A 23795-nucleotide genomic window follows, 5' to 3' on the forward strand; every position below is an offset into this window, starting at 1 on the left:
AGAGTAGCTCTGCTGCCTGTATAGGACAGGTCCCTTCCACAATAATGCACAAAGAGCAGTTGAAGTGTAACCTGATTTTACTCAGGTCGTTGATGCTGTGAGCACTTTGGGCTTGTCTTCTAACCAGTGTGGTCACTGCTCCGGAATGAAGTACAAACTAGGAGCTGAAGGTTACATTTACACATAGTGACCTTATTCACAGAAGGGGACTAATGGATTCCTCTGTGTAGGAAAATAATGCTAACAGAGCCTGCCTGCCACTATATCATACAGTTAAGAACTGGGTCATCAAAATCAGACAAACTGGATTGTATCTCAGACTTTCCCTTTTATTGCCCAGGATTCATGAGCGAGTTAGTTAACGTTTCCACAGAGCTTCGCGGCTAGTCCAGATAACTGAGCGAAGAAGGTAGACATATGATTTCGACCTCTCACCTCCAGCATACAGAAGCACACAGGTGAAAGGACCTCTGCGAGCACATATGCACAAATACGCACACATACATAACCCATACAGACACACAAAATTAGATTCCATAGCTTAAAAGTTAAAATAATGACATAGAACGACTTTTATTTCTGAATTAAAAAAAAAGTTTAGAAACTGGCAGCACAGGAAAATATGACAACTCCTGAGTCACCAGGGACCTCTGCTAAGTTCATGCCATGGGATTTTAACCCACCATAACTGTCAAAGAGACAACAGGGCATTTGTGCATACATCATACCCCACATATCCAAGAAAGAACATTGCATTGAGTGAAGAGCAGGGGGTAGGGATCTCTTCGCAGGTGAGATAGCTCCACTTTAAGTGTTCTTGGAGGTTTGAAGTGGGTATGTCAGTTATAGTCACTACCTGGCATGCATGGACCTCCAGGTTTACTCTCAACTGAAAAGCTTTGGAAGCTGCCTCATTTTTATATCTCACCACAACTTAGCCATATGTCCAGCACTACTTGCCAAAGAAGAGAGTGAAAATGTATGAAAACTAAGTATACCAATGGTCAGAATGAAATTTGAAATATGACAGTAAAGAAAGGGAAAAAATAATAAATATTGGCTGGTGCAGTTTCTTTCCCAGGCAAACATTTCCCAGAAGAGAAAAGTCAATTTTACTGCCATGCTATTTCAGCTTACCAGGTAAACAAGGGGTGGATTTCTGAATCCTCCTCAACAGCAACTAAACAAAGTGGAAAGTGGTTTAAAATGGTGATATTAAAACTAAAAGCAGGCATCCAGGAGCAGTAGTGCAGGGCTGTAATCCCATCACTCAGGGAGGCATAGGCAGGCAGAGCTTTGTGAGTTCAAGGCCAACCTGATCTACAAAAGGAGTTCAGGACAGCCAAGGATACACAGAAAAACCTGGTCTTGAAAAGCAAAAAACAAACAAACAAACAAACAAACAAAACTCCAAATTAACTAACCCAAACTCCAAACTCCAAACTAATCCAAATCTAACAACCAACCAACCAAACAAACAAACCTAAAAGTAGGCTGATAAAGAGCCATGTGGCTATGGAGTAACATTTTAAGAGAAAACACCAACAAGGAAAGTTAGTCTAGTGGAGGCCAAAGAAACAGAAAGCCTGATGCCCTCAGTGTGCCCTTCTTTTCCCTTTCTGATTAGACTTCATGGTGTTTGAGCATTGTTGTAGAGTGAACGCTCAGTGGTTCACAGCGAGTAACAGAAAACACACTGAACTGCAACTGATTGGGTTGAAATTATTTTATATTTCTTTTCTTGTTCGTTCCTAAGCCATTCTAGAACAAAGGTTTATACAACTACTGACTAATTAGAAACACAAGATTAGAACATTTCACCTTCCAATCTGGAGAAAAGTGGAGATGCTATCACTGAAGCCATGGACAGAGTATCCTGAAAACAAGCCTTAAGCATGCTTTAAAATTTTATAATGGGCACAGCAAAAAAAAAAGTAGCTTGAGTTTATAACAAAACCCACTACACACGATGAAAAGCAGTTATTTTAACTGAATATCAAAACCCCAGTCATTTCTAGAGTTGGGATTTTCTCCCATTTCTGGTCCAAGAGAATGGTCTTGGAAAGGTGAAATTGGTTTCAGGAATTTGAACTCACCAGTCCCAGAGTCTCCCCTTAGACACACCTCATACTGGTAGCTCTGGGACAGGGTTCCTGAGCCGCTGACATTCACTAGGTGGCCAGGAAAGTGTCCTTCAGGCACAGAGCAGACACCCAGAGAGGCCGCCCTGGCCCTCCTGCACAGCCTCACCCCCACGAACAGCAGCACAGAAAGGAGGAAGAGTGAAGACACAGACGCCAAGGCGATGACCAGGTACAGCGTGAGCACATCTTCATCATCCTGCGCGGGGTCGCGCGCCACCTCTGGCAGAGGCAGGTAGGGCTGGGAGAAGCCATCCACCAGCAGCACATGCAGAGTGACACTGGCAGAGCGCTGAGGATCGCCATTGTCCCTGACCAGCAGCAGCAGCCTGTGCTTGGGGGCATCGCGCTCACTCAGCAGCCTGGTGGTGCGCACCTCGCCATTGTGCGCCCACACGCTGAACAGCCCTGGCTCCGTGGCCTTGAGCAGCTGGAATGACAGCCAGGCGTTCTGGCCAGAGTCGCGGTCCACTGCCACCACCTTGGTGACCAGGTAGCCAGGTTCCGCCGCCCTAGGTACCAGCTCAGTGCAGGGCGCAGAGGCGTTCTGCAGAGGGTAGAGCACGAAGGGCGCATTGTCATTGTCGTCCAGCACCAGCACGCGCACCAGCGCCTGACTGCTGAGCGCTGGAGAGCCTTGGTCTGTGGCGGCCACGCGGAACTCGAAGGACTTTAGAGCCTCATAGTCCAGGGACCTGAGCGCGAACAGCTGCCCATTATCGGTATTAATGGAGATGAGCGTCGCCAGTGCCAGCTGCGGGTCCTGTGATGGCAGCAGCGAGTAGGTGATGTGGGCATTGGAGCCTGAGTCTGAGTCTGTGGCTCTGATGGTGCCTATGTGCAGGGCGGGGCTGTTGTTCTCGCGGACAGACAGGGTGTAGGAGGTTTGGGTGAAGGCGGGGGCGTTGTCGTTGATGTCGGACACCTGCACTGTTATGGTGTGCTGGGTTGTGAGCCTGGGTGTGCCCATGTCGGAGACTGTGATGGTGATGTTGTACTCTGCTGTAGTCTCTCTATCTAAAGGTTTTTGTGTTAATAGCGTGTAAAAGTTTTCCCCGGAAGGCTTTAGAAAGAAGGGTAGATCATTCTGAATGGAGCAGCTTATTTTCCCATTTTCTCCTGAATCTAGATCAGAAACGCTAAAAACTGCCACCATAGTTTCTGGTAAATTCTCAGGGATGGGATTTGTTAATGCAGACAGGATAATCTCGGGAGCATGGTCATTTACATCCATGACCTGTGCCAGAATCGTGCATTTTCCAGAAAACGTTCCAGCATCTTTTGCCTCAACATTTACTTCATAGGACGGAGTCTTCTCAAAATCAAGGTGTTTTTTCAACCGCACTTCCCCTGTCAAGGGGTGGATTGAAAAGGTGTTGCTAATATCATCTGAAGCTTGGAAGAGTGAATAGGAGATCTCTCCATTGACCCCTATGTCCTTATCTGTAGCAGAGACAGTGATGATCAGAAAGCCTATTGGGCTATCCTCTGGGATCTGTGCTCTGTAGAAGAGCTGCTCAAACTCAGGAGCATTATCATTGAAGTCCAATACTTCAATGTGGACCTCAGTGGTGCCAGACCTCGGTGGAGAGCCGCCATCCTGCGCGGTGAGCGTTAACCTGAGCTCAGCCTCCTCCTCTCTATCCAGTGCTCTGTCTAGTACCAGTTCAGGGTATTTCTTGCCATCACTGCGTTTTCGAGTGAGCACATGGAAGTAAGAGTTGGAGCTGACAAGATAGTTGTCAATGCCATTTTGTCCTATATCCATGTCCTGAGCGTTCTTCAGGGGAAATGTAGTTCCAGGAAGACTGCTCTCTGATATCTTTAGCATGATTTCTTTGTCCAGGAACGTTGGAGAGTGGTCATTTATGTCTGTTACTTCTAGCTCAGCTTGAAAAATTTCTAAGGGGTTATCTAGCAGCACTTGGAAGCGTAGCAGGCATGGCTCGGTGAGCCCACACAGTTCCTCACGATCCATTCTCTCATTTAACAGCAAATCCCCCTTCTCCTGATCCAGCTGCAAATGCAGTTTGTTACCTTTAGAAATGACCTTAGCCCCTCGCCTGGAGAGTTCCAGCTGCCCAAGACCCAAGTCGTTTACTAAATTGGTTACAAAGGACCTTCCCTCCTTTTCCTCCACCACAGAATAGCGCCTTAGTTCCCCTGCACTCACTTGAGAGAATCCTAATAGGAAAAAGAAAAAAAGGACTTGCCTTTGTCTGCAAATGAGCTTCCTGCTGGCCTCCATTGTTCTTGATGGTTCAGTGTCCTGGAGGATGCTTACACAGAACTGTAAATTCCCCTGATTTCTGGTACCGTGGTTATCTCACTAGACACCCAAGAAGCACTCCAGTCCTTTTCTGGGGGCCCAGATCTCCTTTCTGAGGTGCGCAGGCTTCTCTGGGTTTCCAGACTTCCGCAGGATTTTTTTTTTTTTCTCTGTTAAGGGAACCACAGCGACCTTCCAGTTTTTACTTTCTTATCCTGCAGCGCCGCCATGTGTTCTCATAGTATCTTAACATTTTGTGAGATAAAAATGGTTGAAAAAAAAAAAAAACAACTAAAGCTACTGGTATCTATCTGGCAGTGAGCAAGGTAAAGTTACACTGACTCTTTTATTGCTGTGCCTTCTTAGGCAGACAACCGCCAGAAGGACACATTAGAGAAATCTAGTTGGTGGAGAACTTTTCAATAATGCTGATTGAGTTTGAGCAAAGGCACACATTTAAATAACAACCTGGAAGGAAAAAAATATCTGCAAGAAATATATACATATGTGTGCATGTATGTTTCTAGTAATGGAAGGTTTGGGAAATTATGTACTTCTAGTGTGATGAACCACAGAAACAGTAGCTGTGATTCTTGGGCAAATCCTAGGGCTGTTTGTAAACTCCCCTTCTTATAAATGAGAAACGGATGTGGCGGAAGAGTAACCCAATGATATATGTGGTCATTTGATGTGGAGAAGCTCCTTCTTTGCTCCTTCTTCTCCTGCACCTCCAGCTTCTGAGACAGGGTCTCTCTAGGTCACCTCATCTGTCAGGGAACTTTTCCGTAGACCAGGTTGCTTTCAAACTCACAGAGCTCCCTACCCATCCACCTTCCCAATGCTGGGATTAAAAGCACGTTCCACTATGTCCAGCACCCATTTTTTTTTTTAGATCTTAATATCTAGTTAAGGCATAGTTTTAATAATAGTTGGAAAATAAACCCCCAAAAAGGGGTTGTCAGTTTATAAGGAAGTACGATTACAGGCCAAGAGGAGCATTGCCCTTTCTGAATACAGGAGAGGATGATAAGCAATATAGTCTGACAGATGATATCGAGTGATAGAATGACAGAAAACAGCATAATATTGTTGCAAAGTCACCTTCCTTGCAGGATGGACAGAACAACAACAACAAAATCTCCCACACTTTAAACAAGAAAAACACAACAGAAACAATTAGGAGATGCTCTGCCAGTTAATAATTGTGGAACTTACCAAGTCTCTATGAACTTCTACTTGCTCATTATTTAAATACCTCTACTCTTATGAAATAAAGTGGGGAAACAGGCTGAGGCCCTGTAATGCCAGCACTTTGGGACTCTGGAGCAGGAAGATTAACAGTTCAAGCTCATCCGAACAAAGGGAAACTATGTCTCAAAAAGGTGACGAAATTATACATGATGCATAGTAATTACTAAAGAAACTTAACAAAATCTGCATAGTATAACCTCCCAAAATGTAATGTAGCTATATTTATACATAATTCCAACAACTCAGAACATAAGTATCAGATTAGACAATGGAAAAACAGTTTTAAGCATCCCTACCCAGATTTGTCATTTAATAGAATAAAATTCAACAAATGCTTAAAAACAAGAGGAATCAAATTAAATTTGAGATAACACACAACACATGCATTTCATGCCTTGGTTCTTAGGAATAAATATAGGCATTATTTTCTGTACTAAATTAACAGAAACTCATTCTTCTTTAAGCAACAAGGGCTTACTTTAAACTAGGGCTGCATCCAAGGACAAAAAGGGTTTATTTATTTATTTTTACTCCACTTCTCTGCTTGTACTTTCGGTTAGGAAGTTGGGAGCTATTGGTTTTAGGAACTTAAATTCACTGGAAATCCCTGATCCTCCAGTCAGACACACCTCATATTGGTAGTTCTGGGAAAGGGTCCCTGCGCTGCCGACATCCAACAGGTGTCCAGGAAAGTGTCCCTCAGGCACAGAGCAGACACCCAGAGAGGCCGCCCTGGCCCTCCTGCACAGCCTCACCCCCACAAACAGCAGCATCGACAAGAGAAAGAGCGAAGACACAGATGCCAAGGCTATGACCAGGTAGAGTGTTAGCGAGTCCTCTTCTTGCTCTGGGTCGCGCGCCACCTCTGGCAGAGGCAGGTAGGGCTGGGAGAAGCCATCCACCAGCAACACATGCAGTGTGACACTGGCAGAGCGCTGAGGATCGCCATTGTCCTTGACCAGCAGCAGCAGCCTGTGCTTGGGGGCATCGCGCTCACTCAGCAGCCTGGTGGTGCGCACCTCGCCATTGTGTGCCCACACGCTGAACAGCCCTGGCTCCGTGGCCTTGAGCAGCTGGAATAACAGCCAGGCGTTCTGGCCAGAGTCGCGGTCCACTGCCACCACCTTGGTGACCAGGTAGCCGGGCTCCGCCGCCCTGGGCAGCAGCTCAGTGCAGGGCGCAGAGGCGTTCTGCAGAGGGTAAAGCACGAAGGGCGCATTGTCATTGTCGTCCAGCACCAGGACGCGCACCAGCGCCTGGCTGCTGAGAGCTGGAGAGCCTTGGTCTGTGGCGGCCACACGGAACTCGAAGGACTGCAGGACCTCATAGTCCAGGGACCTGAGCGCGAACAGCTGCCCGTTATTGGTATTGATGGAGATGAGCGTCACCAGTGCCAGCTGCCGGTCCTGTGATGGCAACAGCGAGTAGGTGATGTGGGCATTGGAGCCAGAGTCTGAGTCTGTGGCTCTGATGGTGCCTATGTGCAGGGCGGGGCTGTTGTTCTCGCGGACAGACAGGGTGTAGGAGGATTGGGTGAAGGCGGGGGCGTTGTCGTTGATGTCGGACACCTGCACTGTTATGGTGTGCTGGGTTGTGAGCCTGGGTGAGCCCATGTCGGAGACGGTGATGGTGATGTTGTACTCAGTGTTTGATTCTCTATCTAAAGGCTTCTCTGTTACCAGAGTGTAGAAATTTTCCACAGATGGCTTCAGGACGAAAGGGAGATCATGCGGAATGGAGCACATGGTTTTCCTGTTGTTTCCCGAATCTCTGTCTCTAATCTTAAAAACTGCAACGACTGTTTCTGGCGAATTTTCTGCAATTGGGCTAGTAAGTGATGACATGAGAAGTTCGGGTGCGTTATCATTTACATCCATTACCTCTACAACCACAGTGCATTTCCCAGAGAGTCCTCCACCATCTTTGGCCTGAATGGTTATTGAGTAAGTTTGGATTGCTTCGTAGTTGAGTTCGCCTTTAAGATAAAGACTGCCGGATGTAGAATTGATTTGAAACGTTTGGAGAATTCTCTCAGTGGCATAAAAAAATGTGTATGCTATTTGTCCATAACTTCCCATGTCTAAATCCCTAGCAGACACAGCAACCACCAAGGAGCCAACAGGGGTGTTTTCAGGTAACTGCACTTTGTAGAGTGACTGCACAAATTCAGGGGAGTTGTCATTTATATCTAACACCAGGATTTTCACCAGGGTGGTCCCAGATCTGGGCGGAGCTCCACCATCTAAGGCTGTGAGAGTTAACGTGAACTCTGGTGTTTCTTCCCGGTCCAGCATTTGATCCAGCACCAGCTCAGGAAAGACAATCCCCTCCCCTCCATCATGCACTTGAATGTGGAAGTTAGCGTTGGGACTGATGGTGTAGTTACTCAGGCTGTTCCTTCCCACGTCAGAATCCTGTGCCCTTTCCAAGAGAAACGTCGCCCCTGGAGTGGTACTTTCTAATATTCTCAAGAGGATTTCTTTGTCTAGAAATACTGGAGAATTATCATTTATATCTTTGACATGGAGTGCAGCGCTGTAGATCTGAAATGGTTTTTCCAACAGCACCTGGAAAGTCAGCACACAGGGCTCTGTGGGGCCACACAATTCCTCTCGGTCCAGCTTCTCGTTTAGGATTAATTCTCCAGTAAGCGGACTGAGCAGTAAAAACTGTGTGTTCTGGTCAGAAACAATTCTAGCTTCACGGGCTGACAGTTCCCCCAGCCTTAACCCCAAATCTTTCTCTAGATTGCCCAGGAAAGTGCCTTTATCAGTTTCCTCTGCCACAGAATACTGAAGCTGTTTGGCTCTAGCCCAAGATGCTCCCAGAAATACACAAAGAAACAGTACTTGCCTTTTCTGCATAGCTTGCTCCAATCTGGTCTCCATTCTTCAAAATAAAAATCTTTCCACTTGGCCTCAGGCAGCTCCCTGGAATGTCAGCAGCTGGAATCCTTAGGAATGACCTGGACACTAGCAATTCCTGTGAAAAGAGTGAGGCGTCTTCTCCCAAGCTATACTGAAAGCTGTGTAATTTCCTATGGCTTTGTGGGAAATCCGGAATACCCTTTGTGCATTTTTCTTCCTTCCCGTCCCTTTCTTTTCCTCTTTTTAGCCTGCAGCGCCACCTTGTGTTTTTAGAGCAAAAAAGATGGCGGATTAAAGCCATTCTGTACCAGGGTTTACATTAAACTCTCCTACTCTCCACCAAAATCTAAGAAAATCAGAAAACCCCCTGTTCCAAAAGTTGATAGTAAAAATTATAAAAGGGCACCAAGACTCCACCAAGAAGTAAAAAAAAAAAATACGTTATTTGTAAATCACTTAACAATAATGATCTTCATAACAATGAAAAACTAGGCTTTTCTTTTTTAGTTTCTTTTGAATTGGACAATTCTTCCACTTTTGAGGTCTTCACTCTTCTTCTATACTTCTTATAACATTTTCTGCTCCACACTTTTCACCCTTCATCTGCCCTAAGTACTGCATATTAGTATTAATTGCTAAGATCTCCAATACCCAGGAAATCCTCTAGTACCACCTGTAGCAAGCAGGTCAGACTTGCATTTCTGGAGGTGCTTCTGCATTGCATCTTTATGATGGATTCTTTCAGAAAGAAATACTGAGATTTTTAAACCAAGGATGTTTTCTTTTTCTTTCACAGAATGTTTTTTTTTATATTTGTTTAAATCGTCCTTGTGTCATTTAGCTTTTAAATTCTTGAGTCCTTAAACATAAGCTAAATTTATCCATAATGAATTAGTTTTGATACACAGGTTGATTTGGTTATGTCAACCTGCTTGTAGGATATTTCTGGCCTATGTTTCACTTCATGTTTATATTGTTTAATTAAAATGGTTTGGGTAGTAGATTGAAATTCTGACCTCACAGGAGGGGGAGGAAGCTTTCCATCCCCTTTTACAGAGCAGAACTGGCATAAGTATATTGTTTGCTTCTACATGCTCAGTTCCAATTTGCTTTGTGACCTGCCTGAGATCAGTACTTTCATTGGAGGTAGGTCTTCATCTTTTCCATTCTGTCCTGGGCTATAAGTTTGCTCAGAATTCTTTAGGTACCTATCATTTTATTAAATGTCATTTTTCTCGTTTTTGTATTTGTTAGCATTTTTTATGTTTTCCTAGTACTATCAGCAATGTCTCGTATCCTATCTACCCTCTACTTGTAGTGAGACTTGTAAGAGCTCCAGGTTACTGACATTGTGTTCCCCTAAAATAAAATGTAGCCGTTATTTAAAAAAAAAACAAACACTAAAAGACTTAAAATATGATTTTGCCTTTTCTCTTACCTTCTCTGTTTTCTGTCCCAAGATGCAGCCTTTTTTTTTTTTTTTTTTTTTTTTTTTTTTTTTTTTTTTTTTTTTTTTAGTCACCACTTCTGCCACTAATTTTTAAAAATCTATCTTAGTCAGACATTACCATCTGACTTCTCAGTAACTTGGGTTAAATTTGTGCTCCTTCATGCCTCTTTTCACTTGCAACATGTTAGGAGCATTGCCGTATAATTATAATAATAATCATTGGCTTTAAGAAATCACGTAGGTTCCTGTGACTGAAAAGATGACATGATATCAAGGGTCTCAACAATAAATATTCTGCATGATGCCATATGCTTCTCACCCTTATTTGCTTGACATTAATAATTACCTTGGTTTTTAATTTTCTTTTTCTTTTGGTTTTTCGAGATAGAGTTTCTCTGTGTATCCTTGGATGTCCTGGATTCACTTTGTAGACCAGGGCTAGCCTCCAACTCACGGAGGTCTCCCTGCCTCTGTGTCCCTGAGTGCTGGAATTACAGGCATGTGCCACTGCACCTGGCTGGTTTAAATTTTCTTTATCAGTAGTATTATCCACATCTTCCTAGGACTCCAGTTGTCTCCCAATACAATTCCACACATGGAGGAGATTCCTTTGACTTTCAAGATACCAGTTCCCCTTTAATTGGATGGTTGCTTTCTACATCTGCTACACTGCTTTCATCTTGGGACTTCTTATTGTTGTCATCCATGGGATTCTCTGTATTTTATTCTAGTAAAGTTTCCCAGTTATGGTATTTTTTTTTCTGATGGAGGTAAGGTAAAATCTTAGGGTCATTTTGATTTGCATTTCCCTGATGACTAAGGATGTTGAGATTTCTTTAAGTGTTTCTCTGCCAGTCGATATTCCTCTATTGAGAATTCCCTGTTTAGCTCTGTACCCCATTTTTAATTGGATTACTTGATTTGTTACTGTTTAACTCTTGAGTTTTTTTTTTAAATATATATTCTGGATATTAGCTCTCTGTGAGATATAGAGTTGGTAAAGATCTTTTCCCAGTCTGTAGGCTGTTGTTTTGTTCTGACAACAGTGTCCTTTGCCTTTAAGAAGATTTTCAGGTTCATTGGTTCCCATTTATTGATTGTTGATTTTAGAGCCTGTGCTGTTGGTGTTCTGTTCAGGAAGTTGTCTCCTGTGCCAATGAGTTCAGGGCTCTTTCCCACTTTTTCTTCTAACAGGTTTTGTGTGTCTGGTTTTATATTGAGGTCTTTGATCCACTTGGACTTTAGTTTTATGCAGGGTGAAAGTATGGATATATTTGCATTTTCTACATGTAGACATTCAGTTAGACCAGCACCATTTGTTGAACATGCTATCTTTTTTCCATTGTAAACAGTTTTGGCATTTTTTCAAAAATCACGTGTCCATAAGTGTGTGGTTTTGTTTCTGGGTCTTCTATTCAATTCCATGGATTCACCATTCTGTTTCTATGCCAGTACCATGCAGTTTTTATTATTGTTGCTCTATAGTACAGCTTGCGATCAAGGATGGAGATACCTCCAGATTTCTAATATCAGAGATCAGACCTCTACTCTTGCCTGATGCATCTAAAACAAAAAGGGGGAACTGTAGAGAGCTGCGTAATGCCGCGCCTTAAAGATGGAGCTGGTTTCCACCTTCCCGATGGTGAGTGCTCTCTGTTACGAACAACTCCACATTTAGCTAAGGCTGAGGATCTGGCTTGCTTCCATGTATGTGGACCTATCTGCATTGCCCACGAGGCATGCTGGGGCTGGCTACACAGAGGCTATTTAAGCTGTGGGCTGGCTTTCCCCAGGGTCAGATGATTGCTCAAGGTTCCTGAATAAACTGCAATGAAAAAAAAAGATCTTTTATTATATAGGATTGTTTTATTGATTTTGGGTTCCTTGTTATTCCAAATGAAATAGGGCATTTTTCTTTCAATGTCCATAAAGAATTGTGTTGGAAGTTTGATGGGAATTGCATTGAATCTTTAGATTGCTTTTGGTAAGATGGCCTTTTTTTACTATGTTAATCCTGCCAAGCCATGAGCATGGGAGATCTTTCTATCTTCTGAAATCTTCTTCTATTTATTTCTTCAGAGACTGGAAGTTTTCTTCATACAAGTCTTTGACTTGCTTGGTTAGGGTTACACGAAGGTACCTTATGTCCTTTGTAGCTATTGTGAAGGGTGTTGTTTCCCTAATTTGTTTCTCAGCCTGTTTGTCTTTTTTATACAGGAGGGCTACTGATTTTTTTTTTTTTTTTTAGTTAATTTTGTATCCAGCTACTTTGCTGAAGTTGTTTATCAGGTGAAGGAGTTCCCTGGCAGAATTTTGGGGGTAACTCATGTGATACTCATATGATACTATAATATCATCTGCAAATAGTGATATTTTTGACATCTTCCTTTCTGATTTGAATCTCCTCAATCTCTTTTAATTGTCTTATAGCTCTAGCAAGAACTTCAAGAACTATGTGCAAGAGATATGGAGAGAGTAGGCACTCTTGCCTTGTTCCTGATTTCAGTGGGATTGATTTTAGTTTCTCTCCATTTAGTTTGATGTTGGCTATAGGCTTGCTGTATATTGCTTTTACTATGTTTAGGTAAGTGCCTTGTATCCCTGATCTCTCCAGGACTTTAAACATAAATGAATGTTGGATTTTGTCAAATGCTTTTTCAGCATCTAAGGAGGTTATCATGTGTTTTGTTCTTTCAGTTTGTTTATATGGTGGATCACATTGATTTCCATATATAAAACCACCTCTGCATAACTGGGATGAAGTCTGCTTGGTCATAGTGGATGATATCTTTGATGTATTTTAGGATTTGGTTTTCGAGTATTTTGTTGAGTATTTTTGTATCAATATTCACAAGGGAAATTGGCCTGAAGTTCTCTTTCTTTGTCAGAGAGCTTTGTGAGGTTTAGGTATAAAGGTGACTGTGGCTTCATAGAATGAGTTTGGTAATGTTTCTTCTTTCTTGATGAATAGTTTTCAGAATAGTTTTCTGAAGGTCTGGTCGAATTCTGTGCTGAAACTATCTGGTCCTGGGTTTTTTTGTTTTTTGTTTTTTTGTTTTTGATGGGAGATTTTTGATGACAGCTATTTTCTTAGGGGATATAGGACTATTTAATTTATTTACCTGGTCTTGATTCATCTTTGGTAAGTGGAATCAATCTAAATGAAATTATCCATTTCATTTAGATTTTCAAATTTTGTGTTGTATAGGCTTTTGAAGTAATATCTAATGATTGTTTGGATTTCCTCACTGTCTGTTGTTATCTCTCCCCTTTTCATTTCTGACTTTGTTGATTTAGGTAGTGTTTCTCTGCCTTTTAGTTAGTTTGGCTAAGGGTTTGTCTACCTTGTTTATTTTCTCAAAGAACCAGCTATTGGTCTCATTGATTCTTTGAACTGTTTTATTTGTTTCTAATTTATTGATTTCAGCCTTGAGTTTGATTATTTCCAGCCATCTCCTCCTCTTGGGTGTGTCTGCTTCTTTTTTCTAGGGCTTTCATGTGAGCCATTAAGCTGAGTGGATGAGATGTTTCAATTTTCTTCTTGAAGGCACTTAGTGCCATGAACTTTCTTCTTGGCACTGCTTTCATTGTGTCCCATAAGTTTGGGTATTTTGTGTTTTCATTTTCATTGAATTCTAAGAAGTCTTTAATTTATTTTTTCATTTCTTCCCTGACCCAGTTGTCATTGGGGAGAGAGTTGTTCAGTTTCCATGTGTATGTAAGCTTTTTGTTATTTCTGTTGTTGTTGATGTCCAGCTTTAGTCCATGGTGGTCAGATAGGATGCAAGGGATTATTTCAATCCTCTTGTATCTGTTGAGTCTTGCTTTGTGACCAACTATATGGTCTATTTTGGAGAAGGTTCCATGAGGTGCTGAGAAGAAGGTAAATTCTTTTGTGTTTGGGTGAAAGGTTCTGTAGATGTCTGTTAGGTCCATTTGATTCATGACCTCTGTTAGAGTCATTGATAGAGTCATTGTTTCTTTGTTTTTCTGTTTTGTTGACCTCTTTTTTGTTGGGAGTGGGGTGTTGAAGTCTCCCACTATTAATGTGTGAGGATCTATGTGTGGTTTAAGTTTTATTAATGTTTCTTTTACAAATAGGTGGTCAGAATTGTAATATCTTCTTGGTCGAATTTTCCTTTGATGAGTATGAAGTGTCCTTCCCCATCTCTTTTTATTAATTTTGGTTGAAAGTCTATCTTATTAGATATTAGAATGGCTACTCCTGCTTGCTTTTTTGATCCATTTTCTTGGAAAATCATCTTCCATCCCTTTACTCTCAGGTAATGACTGTATTCATGTCTTAGATGTGTTTCTTGTGTGCAACAGATTGTTGGGACTTGTTTACGCATCCATTCTGTTAGTCTGTGTCTTTTTATTGGAGAATTGAGTCCATTGATGTTGAGAGAAATTAATGACCAGTGGCTGTTAGCTCCTTTGATTTTGATGTTGGTTGTGGTAGTGTGTTTGTGTGCTTGGTTACTTTTAGTTTTGCTGTAGTGAGGTTATTTATTTCCTGTGTTTTCCTGAAAGTATTAGTTTTCTTGAGTTGTAGTTTTCCTTCTGGTATCTTCTCTCATGCTGTATTTGTGGGTAGGTATTGTTTAAATTTGCTTTTGTCATTGAATATCTTGTTTTCTCCATCTATGATGACTGAGAGTTTTGCTGGGTGTAGTAGCCTGGGCTGACATCTGTGTTGTCTTAGGATCTACATGATATCCGTTCAGGCCCTTCTGGCTTTTTTCTCTGTTGAGAAGTCAGGGGTGATTCTGATGGGTTTGCCATTATATGTTACTTGGCCTTTTTTCCCTTGCAGGTTTTAGTATTTTTTCCTTGTTCTGTATACTTACTGTTTTGATTATTATGAGGCAGGAGGATTTTCTTTTCTGGTCTAATTTACTAGGTATTCTGTAGGCCTCTTATATGCTTATAGGCTTCTTTAAATTGGGGAAATTTTCTTCTATGATTTTGTTGAAAATATTTTCTGGGCCTTGGAAATGGGAATCTTCTTTTCCTCTGTTCCTATTATTCTTAGCTCTTGTCTTTTCATGTTGTCTTGTATTTCTTGGATGGTTTGTGTCAAAATTTCTTTAGATTTAACACTGTCTTTGATGGACACATCAATTTTTTCCATTGTATCTTCCACACCTGAGATTCTTTTCTTCCATCTTTTGTAGTCTGTTGGGTATGCTTGCCTCTGTAGTTCCTGTTTTCTTCCCTAAGTTCTCCTTCTCCACGATTTCCTCCGTTTGTGTTTTCTTTAATTTTTCCAATTCTATCTTCAGATCTTGAACCCTTTTGTTGATTTCCTTCACCTGTCTGACTGCATTTTCCTGTGTTTCCTTCAATTCCTTCACCAGTTTGTTTGAACATTCCTGTTTCTTTTATTTCTTTCAGTGATTTAATAATTTCCTCTCTGAAGGCCACAAACAGTTTGGCTACATCTTCCTGTATTTCTCCACAGATGGCCACACTCTGTTTGACTTTATCTTCCTCTAATTCTTTACACATTTTATTTGTTTCCTCAGTTATCCTCTTCATAAGCATAGTTGTAAGGTCATATTCTTGATTTTCACTTATGTTAAGGTGTTCAGGGCTACTTGCCCCTGGATAACTGGGGCATATTGCTTTGTCTTTTGTTGGTTGTGCATTTACCCTGGCCTCTAAAACGATCTGGCTGTCTTACATGTTGGCTGTTAGTTTCTGGTGTCTGCTGGAATCCTGGGGTGGGAAGAATCCTCTTGGCAAAATGATGGTTGTTCCTGAAGAAGGTCTCCTCAACCTTTTGAGTATGATTAACCACATGATGGTGCTTCTCAGGAATTGCCACAGCTCACCTCAGGCATATGGACCTGTACAGTAACTGTGGTCATTGGTTGTCAGGGGTCTGTCCTCTCACCAGGAGAATTCCCAAAGACAGCTGCCTTGCCACTGGGTTTCTGAATTTAGTGAGCTGCTGCTGCTGCTCTTACACTGTGTTTGCTGGGTGCAGCCCTCTTGAACAACCAGGGAGCCCCGTGGTTTGGTCAGTTTAGGTAGGGATAACTAGTTGTACCTTGGTTCAGTATCTGGGGGTGGATACCATGTATCTCGGCTTCTGTGGGTCTGAGGTTGGAGCTTTGTGGCCCAGCACCCAATCAGTAATCGGTGGCAGGTGAGCACAGCACTAATGCGTGCAGCAGGAGGCTGGAGCCTGAAGCCTGCAGGAACCCAGAAACTTTTCTGGAGGTGGGTGTCCTGAGGTCAGACCTGATGTTTCCCTCACTGTGCAGTTTTCTCCCTACAGGGAGACCCAGTCTGTGGTTTTTGGGGGTCCACAGTTCAGTCTGAGATGACTTAGGCACAGGCAAGTGTCTCTGCCCTGGTTACTGGGCACCTGCAGGAACACGGGAACTTTTCCTGAGAACTTTTCCCGAGAACTTTGGGAGGGGGGTGGTGTTTGAGTGCCCTAATAGTTGGAACTGATGTTTCATTCACCGTGGGGGTTCCTCCTGACATGGAAACCCAGTTTCTGGTGCCCTGGGGCCCATTGTTCTGTTTTGGACAGTGAGTCATGTGCAGGCAGATTTCCAGGTTGGTGGCTAAGCTCCTGCCAGACCCTGGAATCTTTTCCAGGTTTTGTCTGGGTAACCTGAGGTCAGTCCTGATTGCTTCTTTCACCATGGGGTTTTCTCTCAACTGGAAATTCCAGTCTCTGGTGTTGTGGTGCTCACAGTTCAGTCTGGGATGGTGATCAGAGCATTTGGTGTTGGCTCTGGGCTGGCAACAGAGTGCATGCCGTGACCTGGGAACTCTTCTGAGGTTTAGCTGGTGACCTGAGAACAGACCCAAATGCTTCCCACACCGTGGGGTTTCCTCTAACCTGGGAAACACAATTGCTGGTGTTTTAGGGTCCAGAGTTGATTTCTTTGCAGTCTCTGCTTTCCTGCTCTTCAGACACAATGACCTCCAGTGTATCAGCCCATTTGTCATTTGCATACAAAAGGAATCCTTATTTTTTTTTTAAATTAATCTTGTATCCAGCCATTTTACCGAAGGTGCTTATCAGCTGTAGGAGTTCTCTGATAGAATTTTGGGAGTCATTTATGTATACTATCAAATCATCTGCAAATTGCAATACTTCGACTTTTTTTTTTTTTTAATTTGTATCCCCTTGATTTCCTTTAGTTTTCTTATTGCTCTAGCTAGGGTGTTAAGTACTATGTTGAAGAGATATGGTGAGAATGGGCAGCCTTTTCTTGTCCCTGATCTCAGTGGGATTGCTTTAAATTTAACTTAATGTTGGCTATAGGCTTGCTACAAATTGCCTTTATTGTGCTCAGGCATGTGCCTTGTACACCTAATCATTCCAAGATTTTTAACATGAAGGGGTGTTGTATTTTGTTGAATATTTTTTTTGCCATCTAATGAGATAATAATGTGGGTTTTATTTCTTTTAGTTTGTTTATATGGTAGATTAGGTTGATGGACTTTTGTATATTGAACCACCTCTGCATGCCTGGGATGAATCCTACTTTATCACGGTGAATTATATTTTTGATGTGTTCTTGGATTCTGCTTGCAAGTTGTTTTGTTGAGTATTTTTGCATCAATGTTCATAGGGGAAATTGATCTGATATTATTATCTTTCTTTGTTAGATCTTTGCATGGTTTAGGTAACAGAGTGACTGTGGACTCCTAGAATAATGAATTTGGCAATGTTCCTTCTGTTTCTATTTTGTGGAAAATTTGAGGAGTATTGGAAATAGCTCTTCTTTGAAAGTCTTGTATAATTCTGCATTGAAACCACCTGCCCCTTTTATGTGAGAATCTTAATGACTGCTTCTATTTCCTTAAGGATTATAGGACCATTTAACTTGTTTACCTGATCTTGATTCAACTTTGGTAAGTGAATTGACCAAGAAAATTGTCCATGTTTTTATGGCCCCCTTTTCATTTCTGATTTTGAAAATGTCTCTCTGGTTTTTTGTTAATTTGGCTAAGGTTTTGTCTATCTTGTTGATTTTTCTCAAAGAACGAGCTCCTGATTTCATTGATCCTTTTTATTGTTCTCTTTGTTTCCAATTCAATGATTTTAGCCTTGAATTTGATTATTTCCTGTAGTCTACTCCTCTTGGGTGTGTTTGCTTCTTTTTTTTTCTAAAGCTTTCAGGTGAGCTGTTAAGTTGCTAGTATGGTATCTCTCCAATTTCTTTATAAAGGCACTTAGAGCTATTATCTCTCTTCTTAGCTCTGCTTTCATTATGTCTCACAAGTTTGAGTATGTCGTGTCTTCATTTTCATTAAATTTTAGGAAGTCTTTAATTTCTTTCTCTATTTCTTCTCTGACCAAGTGGTCACTGAGTAGACAGTTGTTCAGTTTCCATGAGTTTGTAGGCTTTATGTTACTTTTGCTGTTGTTGAAGTCCAGCCTTAATCCATGGTGATCTGATAAAGTACAATGGGTTAATTCAATTTTCTTGTATTGGTTGATGTTTGCTCAGGCATGTGCCTTGTATCCCTGATTTGGTTAATTTTGACTGATATGGTCAATTTTGGAGGAGGTTCTATGTGGTGCAGAGAAGAAACTATATCCTTTTGTTTTGGGATGAAAAGTTCTATAGACATCTATTAGGTCCATTTGATTCTGGAATCTTTTAGTTTCATTATTTTTCCATTTATTTTCTGTCTCAATGATCTGTCCATTGGTGAGAGTAGATTATTGAAGTCTCCCATTATCAGTGTATAAGGATCAGTGTGTGATTTAAGCTTTAATAACTTTTTTTAAACAAATGTGGATACCCTTGTATTTTGGGCATTGATGTTCAGGATTAAACTGTTCTCTTGGTGTATTTTTCCTTTGATGAGAATGAAGTGTTCTTCCCCATGTCTTTTGATTAATTTTGGTTGAAAGTCTGTTTCATTAGATACTAGGTTGGCTACTCCAGCTTACTTCTTGGGTCCATTTAGTCGGAAAACCTTTTTCCAGCTCTATACTCTGAAGCAATGTCTATATTTGTTGCTGAGGAGTGTTTCTTGTATGTAGCAGAATACTGGGTCCTATTTTGACATCCATCCTGTTAACCTGTGTTTGTTTGTTTGTTTGTTTGTTTGTTTGTTTTTAATGGAGATTATTGGAGATTTATTGATGTTGAGAGGTATTAATGAACAATGATTGTTAGTCTCTTTTATTATGATGTTGGTGTTGGTAGTGTGTTTCTATGTGTCTTTTCTTTCTTTTTTTTTTTAAATGTGCTGTTATTACATCCTGTGTTTTCTTGGGTGTAGTTGACCTCATTGGGTTGGAGTTTTTCTTCTAGTATCTTCTATAGGGATGGGTTTGTGCATAGATGCTGTTTAAATTAGAGTTTGTCATGGAATATCTTTTTTTCACCATCTGTATTGATTAAAAGCTTTGCTGAGTATAATAGTCTGGATTGACATGTGTGGTCTCTTAGGGTCTGCAGAACATATGCCCAAACCCTTTTGGCTTTCATAGTCTCTATTGAGAAGTCAGGTGAGATTCTGATAGCTCTGCCTTTATATGTTACTTGGCCTTTTTCCATTGCAGCTTTTAATATATATATATATTTCGTTCTGTACACTTGGTGTTTTGATTAATATGTGGAAAGAGGAATTTCTTGTCTGGTCTGGTCTATTTGGTGTTCTATAAGCCTCTTTTATGTTTAAAGGCATTTTTTTTAAGTTGGGGAAATTTTCTTCTATCATTTTCTTAAAAATATTTTCTGGTTTTTGCAGCCAGGAATCTTCTCTTTCTTCTATTCTTAGGTTTTGTCTTTTTATGGAGTCCTTGCTTTCTTGGATATTTTCTGTCAGGAAAAATTTCAATTTAATATTTTCTTGGATAGATATATCAAATTCTTCAATTGTATCTTCTATGCCTCAGATTCTTTCCTCCATCTGTTGGTTACCTCTGTTGTTCCTGTTCTTTTTCCTAAGTTTTCCATTTCCAGCATTTCATTGGTTTGTGTTTACTTTATTGATTCTATTTCCATTTTCAGGTCTTGAACCATTTTATTCATTTTCTTCACCTATTTGAGTATTCCTGTATTTCTTTAAGTGATTTATCCAATTCCTCTTTAAAGGCCTCTATTTGATTGTATTTTCCTGTATTTCTTTTAGGGATTTATTTGCTTCCTATTTAAAGGCTTCTACAATCTTCATAAGCAGCGTTTTCAGGTAGTTTTCCTGTGTTTCAGCTGTGTTAGGCTATGCAGAGGTGGCTGTCATTTTGCCTTTGTTTTTGTTGTTGTGTTCTTACATTGTTTTTTAGCCATCTGGTTGTCCCTGGTATTGGCTTGTTGTTCCTGAAACCTGCTGGTTTTTTGGCAGGTAGGATGAACCCTAGGCTGTAGGCTGGTGGCTATTTCTTTTCCCCTACAGCTCTGCTCTGCTAGATCCCGGTTGGATCTATAGACAGAGAATTAGGCTGTGGGTTTCTAACCTATGTGATTCAGTGAGGTCGTGTAGGTATCCTTAAGATAGCTAGTACAGCCATGAACTGCAGGCTGGATCCGCACAACTCTGAAAATCACAAATACCTTCAGGATAGCAGGAGTAGCCGGGAGGTCTGAGGGTGGCACTATGCATTTCTGGCAGTGGGGATCCTCTCCTCTCTTTGGGGATTTGGGTGGGAGTTGGAAGGGACATGATCAGATGCTGGCATGTCAAGCACCATGGCAGCTTGCTTGTGCATCAGATGCTGTGCTCCTGGTACTCAGACTTTGCTGGATGCCACTGTGTTGGAATGAGGACCCTGTATCATCCTATTGTCCAGCTAGTCTGCACAGGGGGACGAGTAGAATCATGGACCAGAGGCTGGGGTCCTGTCCCTGATATCCAGGAGTTGGCCTCAGGGAGGCAAGAGGAGTCTAGGGTTTGGATGCTGGAGCCCTGTGTTTCTGGAGGCATGTTCAAGTTGGCAGAAAGCACCAGGTACTGTGAGCCTAGGACTATGTGTGAGTCTCCTACCCTGGAGTAGTCTGGGGGCAGGGCTGGCTCCCGGGATGCCTCCTTTTGTCTGGGAAACACAGATGTTGGCATTTTGGAGTCAGCAGCCAGGTCACCACTTGGCCTGCAATCTCTGATCTGCTACTCAGATAAAGTATGAGCTGGGTGCCACCATCTTGAAAATCTCATTGTTTGTTTTGAGGTTTCACTGTTTAGCCCAGAATGGCCTTGAACTCATGGAGAACCACCTGTCTCTGCCTCCTGAGTGCTAGAATTAAAGACATGTGCCACCATGCCTGGCCAGTCTTGTTGCAATATTAAATGTATTAAAATATCTTTATTCTATCCCCAAACTTGATTAAAACTCTAACTATGATTTTTTTAGGTTGAATAATATTTTTCCTTCAGAATTGAGTTTTGTCAATGAGCTACTCAAACCAAAGTAGTTGCTATGAAATCTGAACTCTCCTCATTATCAATATATGAATTTACTTATATATTTACAATATATTTTTACTTATTGTAGGATTTTTATCATTATTCCAACCATTTAGAAATTAAACAGTCACGAGTTCTTAGTCTGAGTTTATATTTCATCCATTGTGCCAGATACTTGATGAGCCATTTAACCTAGGAGACCAGTTTCCTCCAACTTCTGCAGTTTTGATTATTCCACTAGTTCTTTTCTCTCATTGATTAGTCTCCACTCCCTTTTGCATAGTTCTTTTAATTCAGTTGTACTCTGGTATAGTACTCTTATGTCCATTTTTTGCCAATTAAAAGTATTTTTTGATATTTCCTGGGGCATATTTTTGTGGGATTTTTGTTTTTGTTTTGTTCTGTGTTTTGATTGTTGTTTTCTTGAAAGTGGGTCTCACTATGGAACTCTGGCTGGCCCAGAACTTGCTATGTAGACCAGGCTGACCTTGAATTCCAGAGATCCATCAGCCTCTGCTTCCTAAGTGCTGAGACTAAAGGTGTATGCCACCACACCTGGCTTTTTGAGGTAGATTCTTAGCTTTATTGTTAAGCTCCCCTACAAGGATTTTCATTTATTATGTCCACATTTCCCAAGATGGATTTTTCATTCTTATTGGTTAGATGCAATGAAATTTTTCCTCTAATGATGATGATAATAGAGTTCACTCCCAAATTTTTCTCTTTGCAAATGGTCTAGTTTTTCCAAGAGTCTTTTTGCATTGGTTTGTTTTGATTTTTCTATTTTTTATTTAAAAAAAAATAACTTTTTAACTTTTTCCCCCACTGCTAGGGATTGAACTCAGGGCTTCATTCATGCTAGCTACCACTGAGCCACACCCAGCGCAAGTGCTTGTCTTAATTCAACTTTAAAGAATAGAGAATAGGGTGATAACTCTGATCAGGTTGAGAGTGTTTACTTATATCATCATTCTAGGATGAACCAGAAGCATTCAAAGTGAGCGTGAGTGGTTCTTTACCAATTTATTTCCATTTTTCTTTCCTATTCATCCGTCCTTTCTTTCCTTCTTAAGCATTTTTCATTCGTCAATGGTCTATATTTTTATTTTATTATTATTTTTAGCTAATTTCTTTTTTTTTTTCAATGCAGTTTATTCAGGAACATTGAACAATCCTCGGACCCCGGGGAAAGCCAGCCCACAGCTTAAATAGCCTCTGGGTAGCCAACCCAGGCGTGCCACGGGGGCAATGCAGATAGGTCCACATACATGGAAGCAAGCCAGATCCTCGGCCTTAGCCAAATGTGGAGTTAGTTGTTCCTGACAGAGAGCACTCACCATCGGGAAGGTGGAGGGCGGAAACCAGCTCCATCTTTAAGGCATAGCATTCTGCAGCTCTCTACAGTTCCCCCTTTTTGTTTTAGACGCATCAGGCAAGAGTAGAGGTCTGATCTCTGATATTAGAAATAAATTGGGACTTTGTACAGATGTTCATTTAGGTGTCATCCACCCAAAGAGCATCGGACCCGTCCGATACCTTTTTCTCAGAGGCGGGACCTGGGGCATCAACCCGCATGCAATCAGACATGCTCTTCTCTGGGTCCAAAGCGGCTGACCCTGAGTGCAGTGCTTAGCCTCGCATCCTGAGCGTATCATTTTAGCTTTTTATGGTATCCAACCATGCTTGGGGAGAATGCCTTGCTTCAATGGCTGTAAAGGCCTGAATGATCATGGCTGCATCACACTGTTGTGAGACTCTAATCTTGCATATATACCACAGGCAAACCAAGGAGACCAACACCAGAAGGCCTGCTAACTAATTTCTTTTTTTTGACTAGAGTTTTGTGATAAAGATTGTGTTGGCTTTGTATGTAGCCAATGCTTCTTCTTTCTCCACCTTTGAGTGTTTGAGTGAGAGGCTTGAATCACCATGCCCTGAACTCATATTCCTTTCTACTCAAAAGGAAATAAATATGGTGTAAAAAAGGTAAAGGATTGGGTAAGAATAGAGGAGTGCAGATTTTCATTCACAAAGGCATGTTTATATCACATTTTAATGTTAAATCGGGATCACTTAACTCCTTCAAATTCCAATGACTTACTATAATTGGTTCTCCTATTACATATCCTGCACAATTCCATACGGGTTCTCTTCACAGCAGCTATCCAAGGACCTAGGATTTGCTTTCATTGAGACGAGTGGGGGAAAGTCAGTATGTTAAGATAGGCACTGCCTCTGAAAATGCCTCAGATATTATTATTTCCAGGCTTTTTGGTCCAACCATTCTGATGCCTCTGAAATGTATGCAGTATAAAAGTTTCTTTCATTGTCTTCTTCTGTATTATTCTCTCCATCCTTGTTGGGCTTAATTTTTGAAATGTGTGTCTATGCCTTTGTTTATACATTTGCAAAAGGGATCAATTTAAAGA

The 23795-nt window shown here is 41.3% G+C and overlaps 2 protein-coding genes across 2 annotated transcripts; both read right to left on the reverse strand.

Annotated features, from left to right (window-relative positions):
- Positions 1 to 626: 626 nt before the first annotated feature.
- LOC110539473 (protocadherin beta-8-like) lies at positions 627 to 4678 on the reverse strand. Its single transcript, XM_060377377.1, has one exon. The coding sequence runs from the start codon at positions 4387 to 4389 to the stop codon at positions 1981 to 1983; it is 2409 nt and encodes an 802-aa protein (XP_060233360.1). The 5' UTR covers positions 4390 to 4678; the 3' UTR covers positions 627 to 1980.
- A 187-nt stretch (positions 4679 to 4865) lies between these two features.
- Positions 4866 to 8900, reverse strand: Pcdhb7 (protocadherin beta 7). The gene has a single exon (XM_060377379.1). It carries the CDS (start codon positions 8547 to 8549, stop codon positions 6189 to 6191), a length of 2361 nt encoding a protein of 786 aa, XP_060233362.1. The 5' UTR covers positions 8550 to 8900; the 3' UTR covers positions 4866 to 6188.
- Positions 8901 to 23795: the final 14895 nt, after the last annotated feature.

The sequence above is a fragment of the Meriones unguiculatus genome, chromosome 2 (assembly GCF_030254825.1).
Source record: "Meriones unguiculatus strain TT.TT164.6M chromosome 2, Bangor_MerUng_6.1, whole genome shotgun sequence".
Taxonomy (NCBI): Eukaryota; Metazoa; Chordata; class Mammalia; order Rodentia; family Muridae; genus Meriones; species Meriones unguiculatus.

Bases quoted from the DNA above. Each gene is read 5' to 3' on its own strand.
- LOC110539473 (XM_060377377.1), bottom strand. From the start codon at position 4,389: ATGGAGGCCAGCAGGAAGCTCATTTGCAGACAAAGGCAAGTCCTTTTT.
- Pcdhb7 (XM_060377379.1), bottom strand. From the start codon at position 8,549: ATGGAGACCAGATTGGAGCAAGCTATGCAGAAAAGGCAAGTACTGTTT.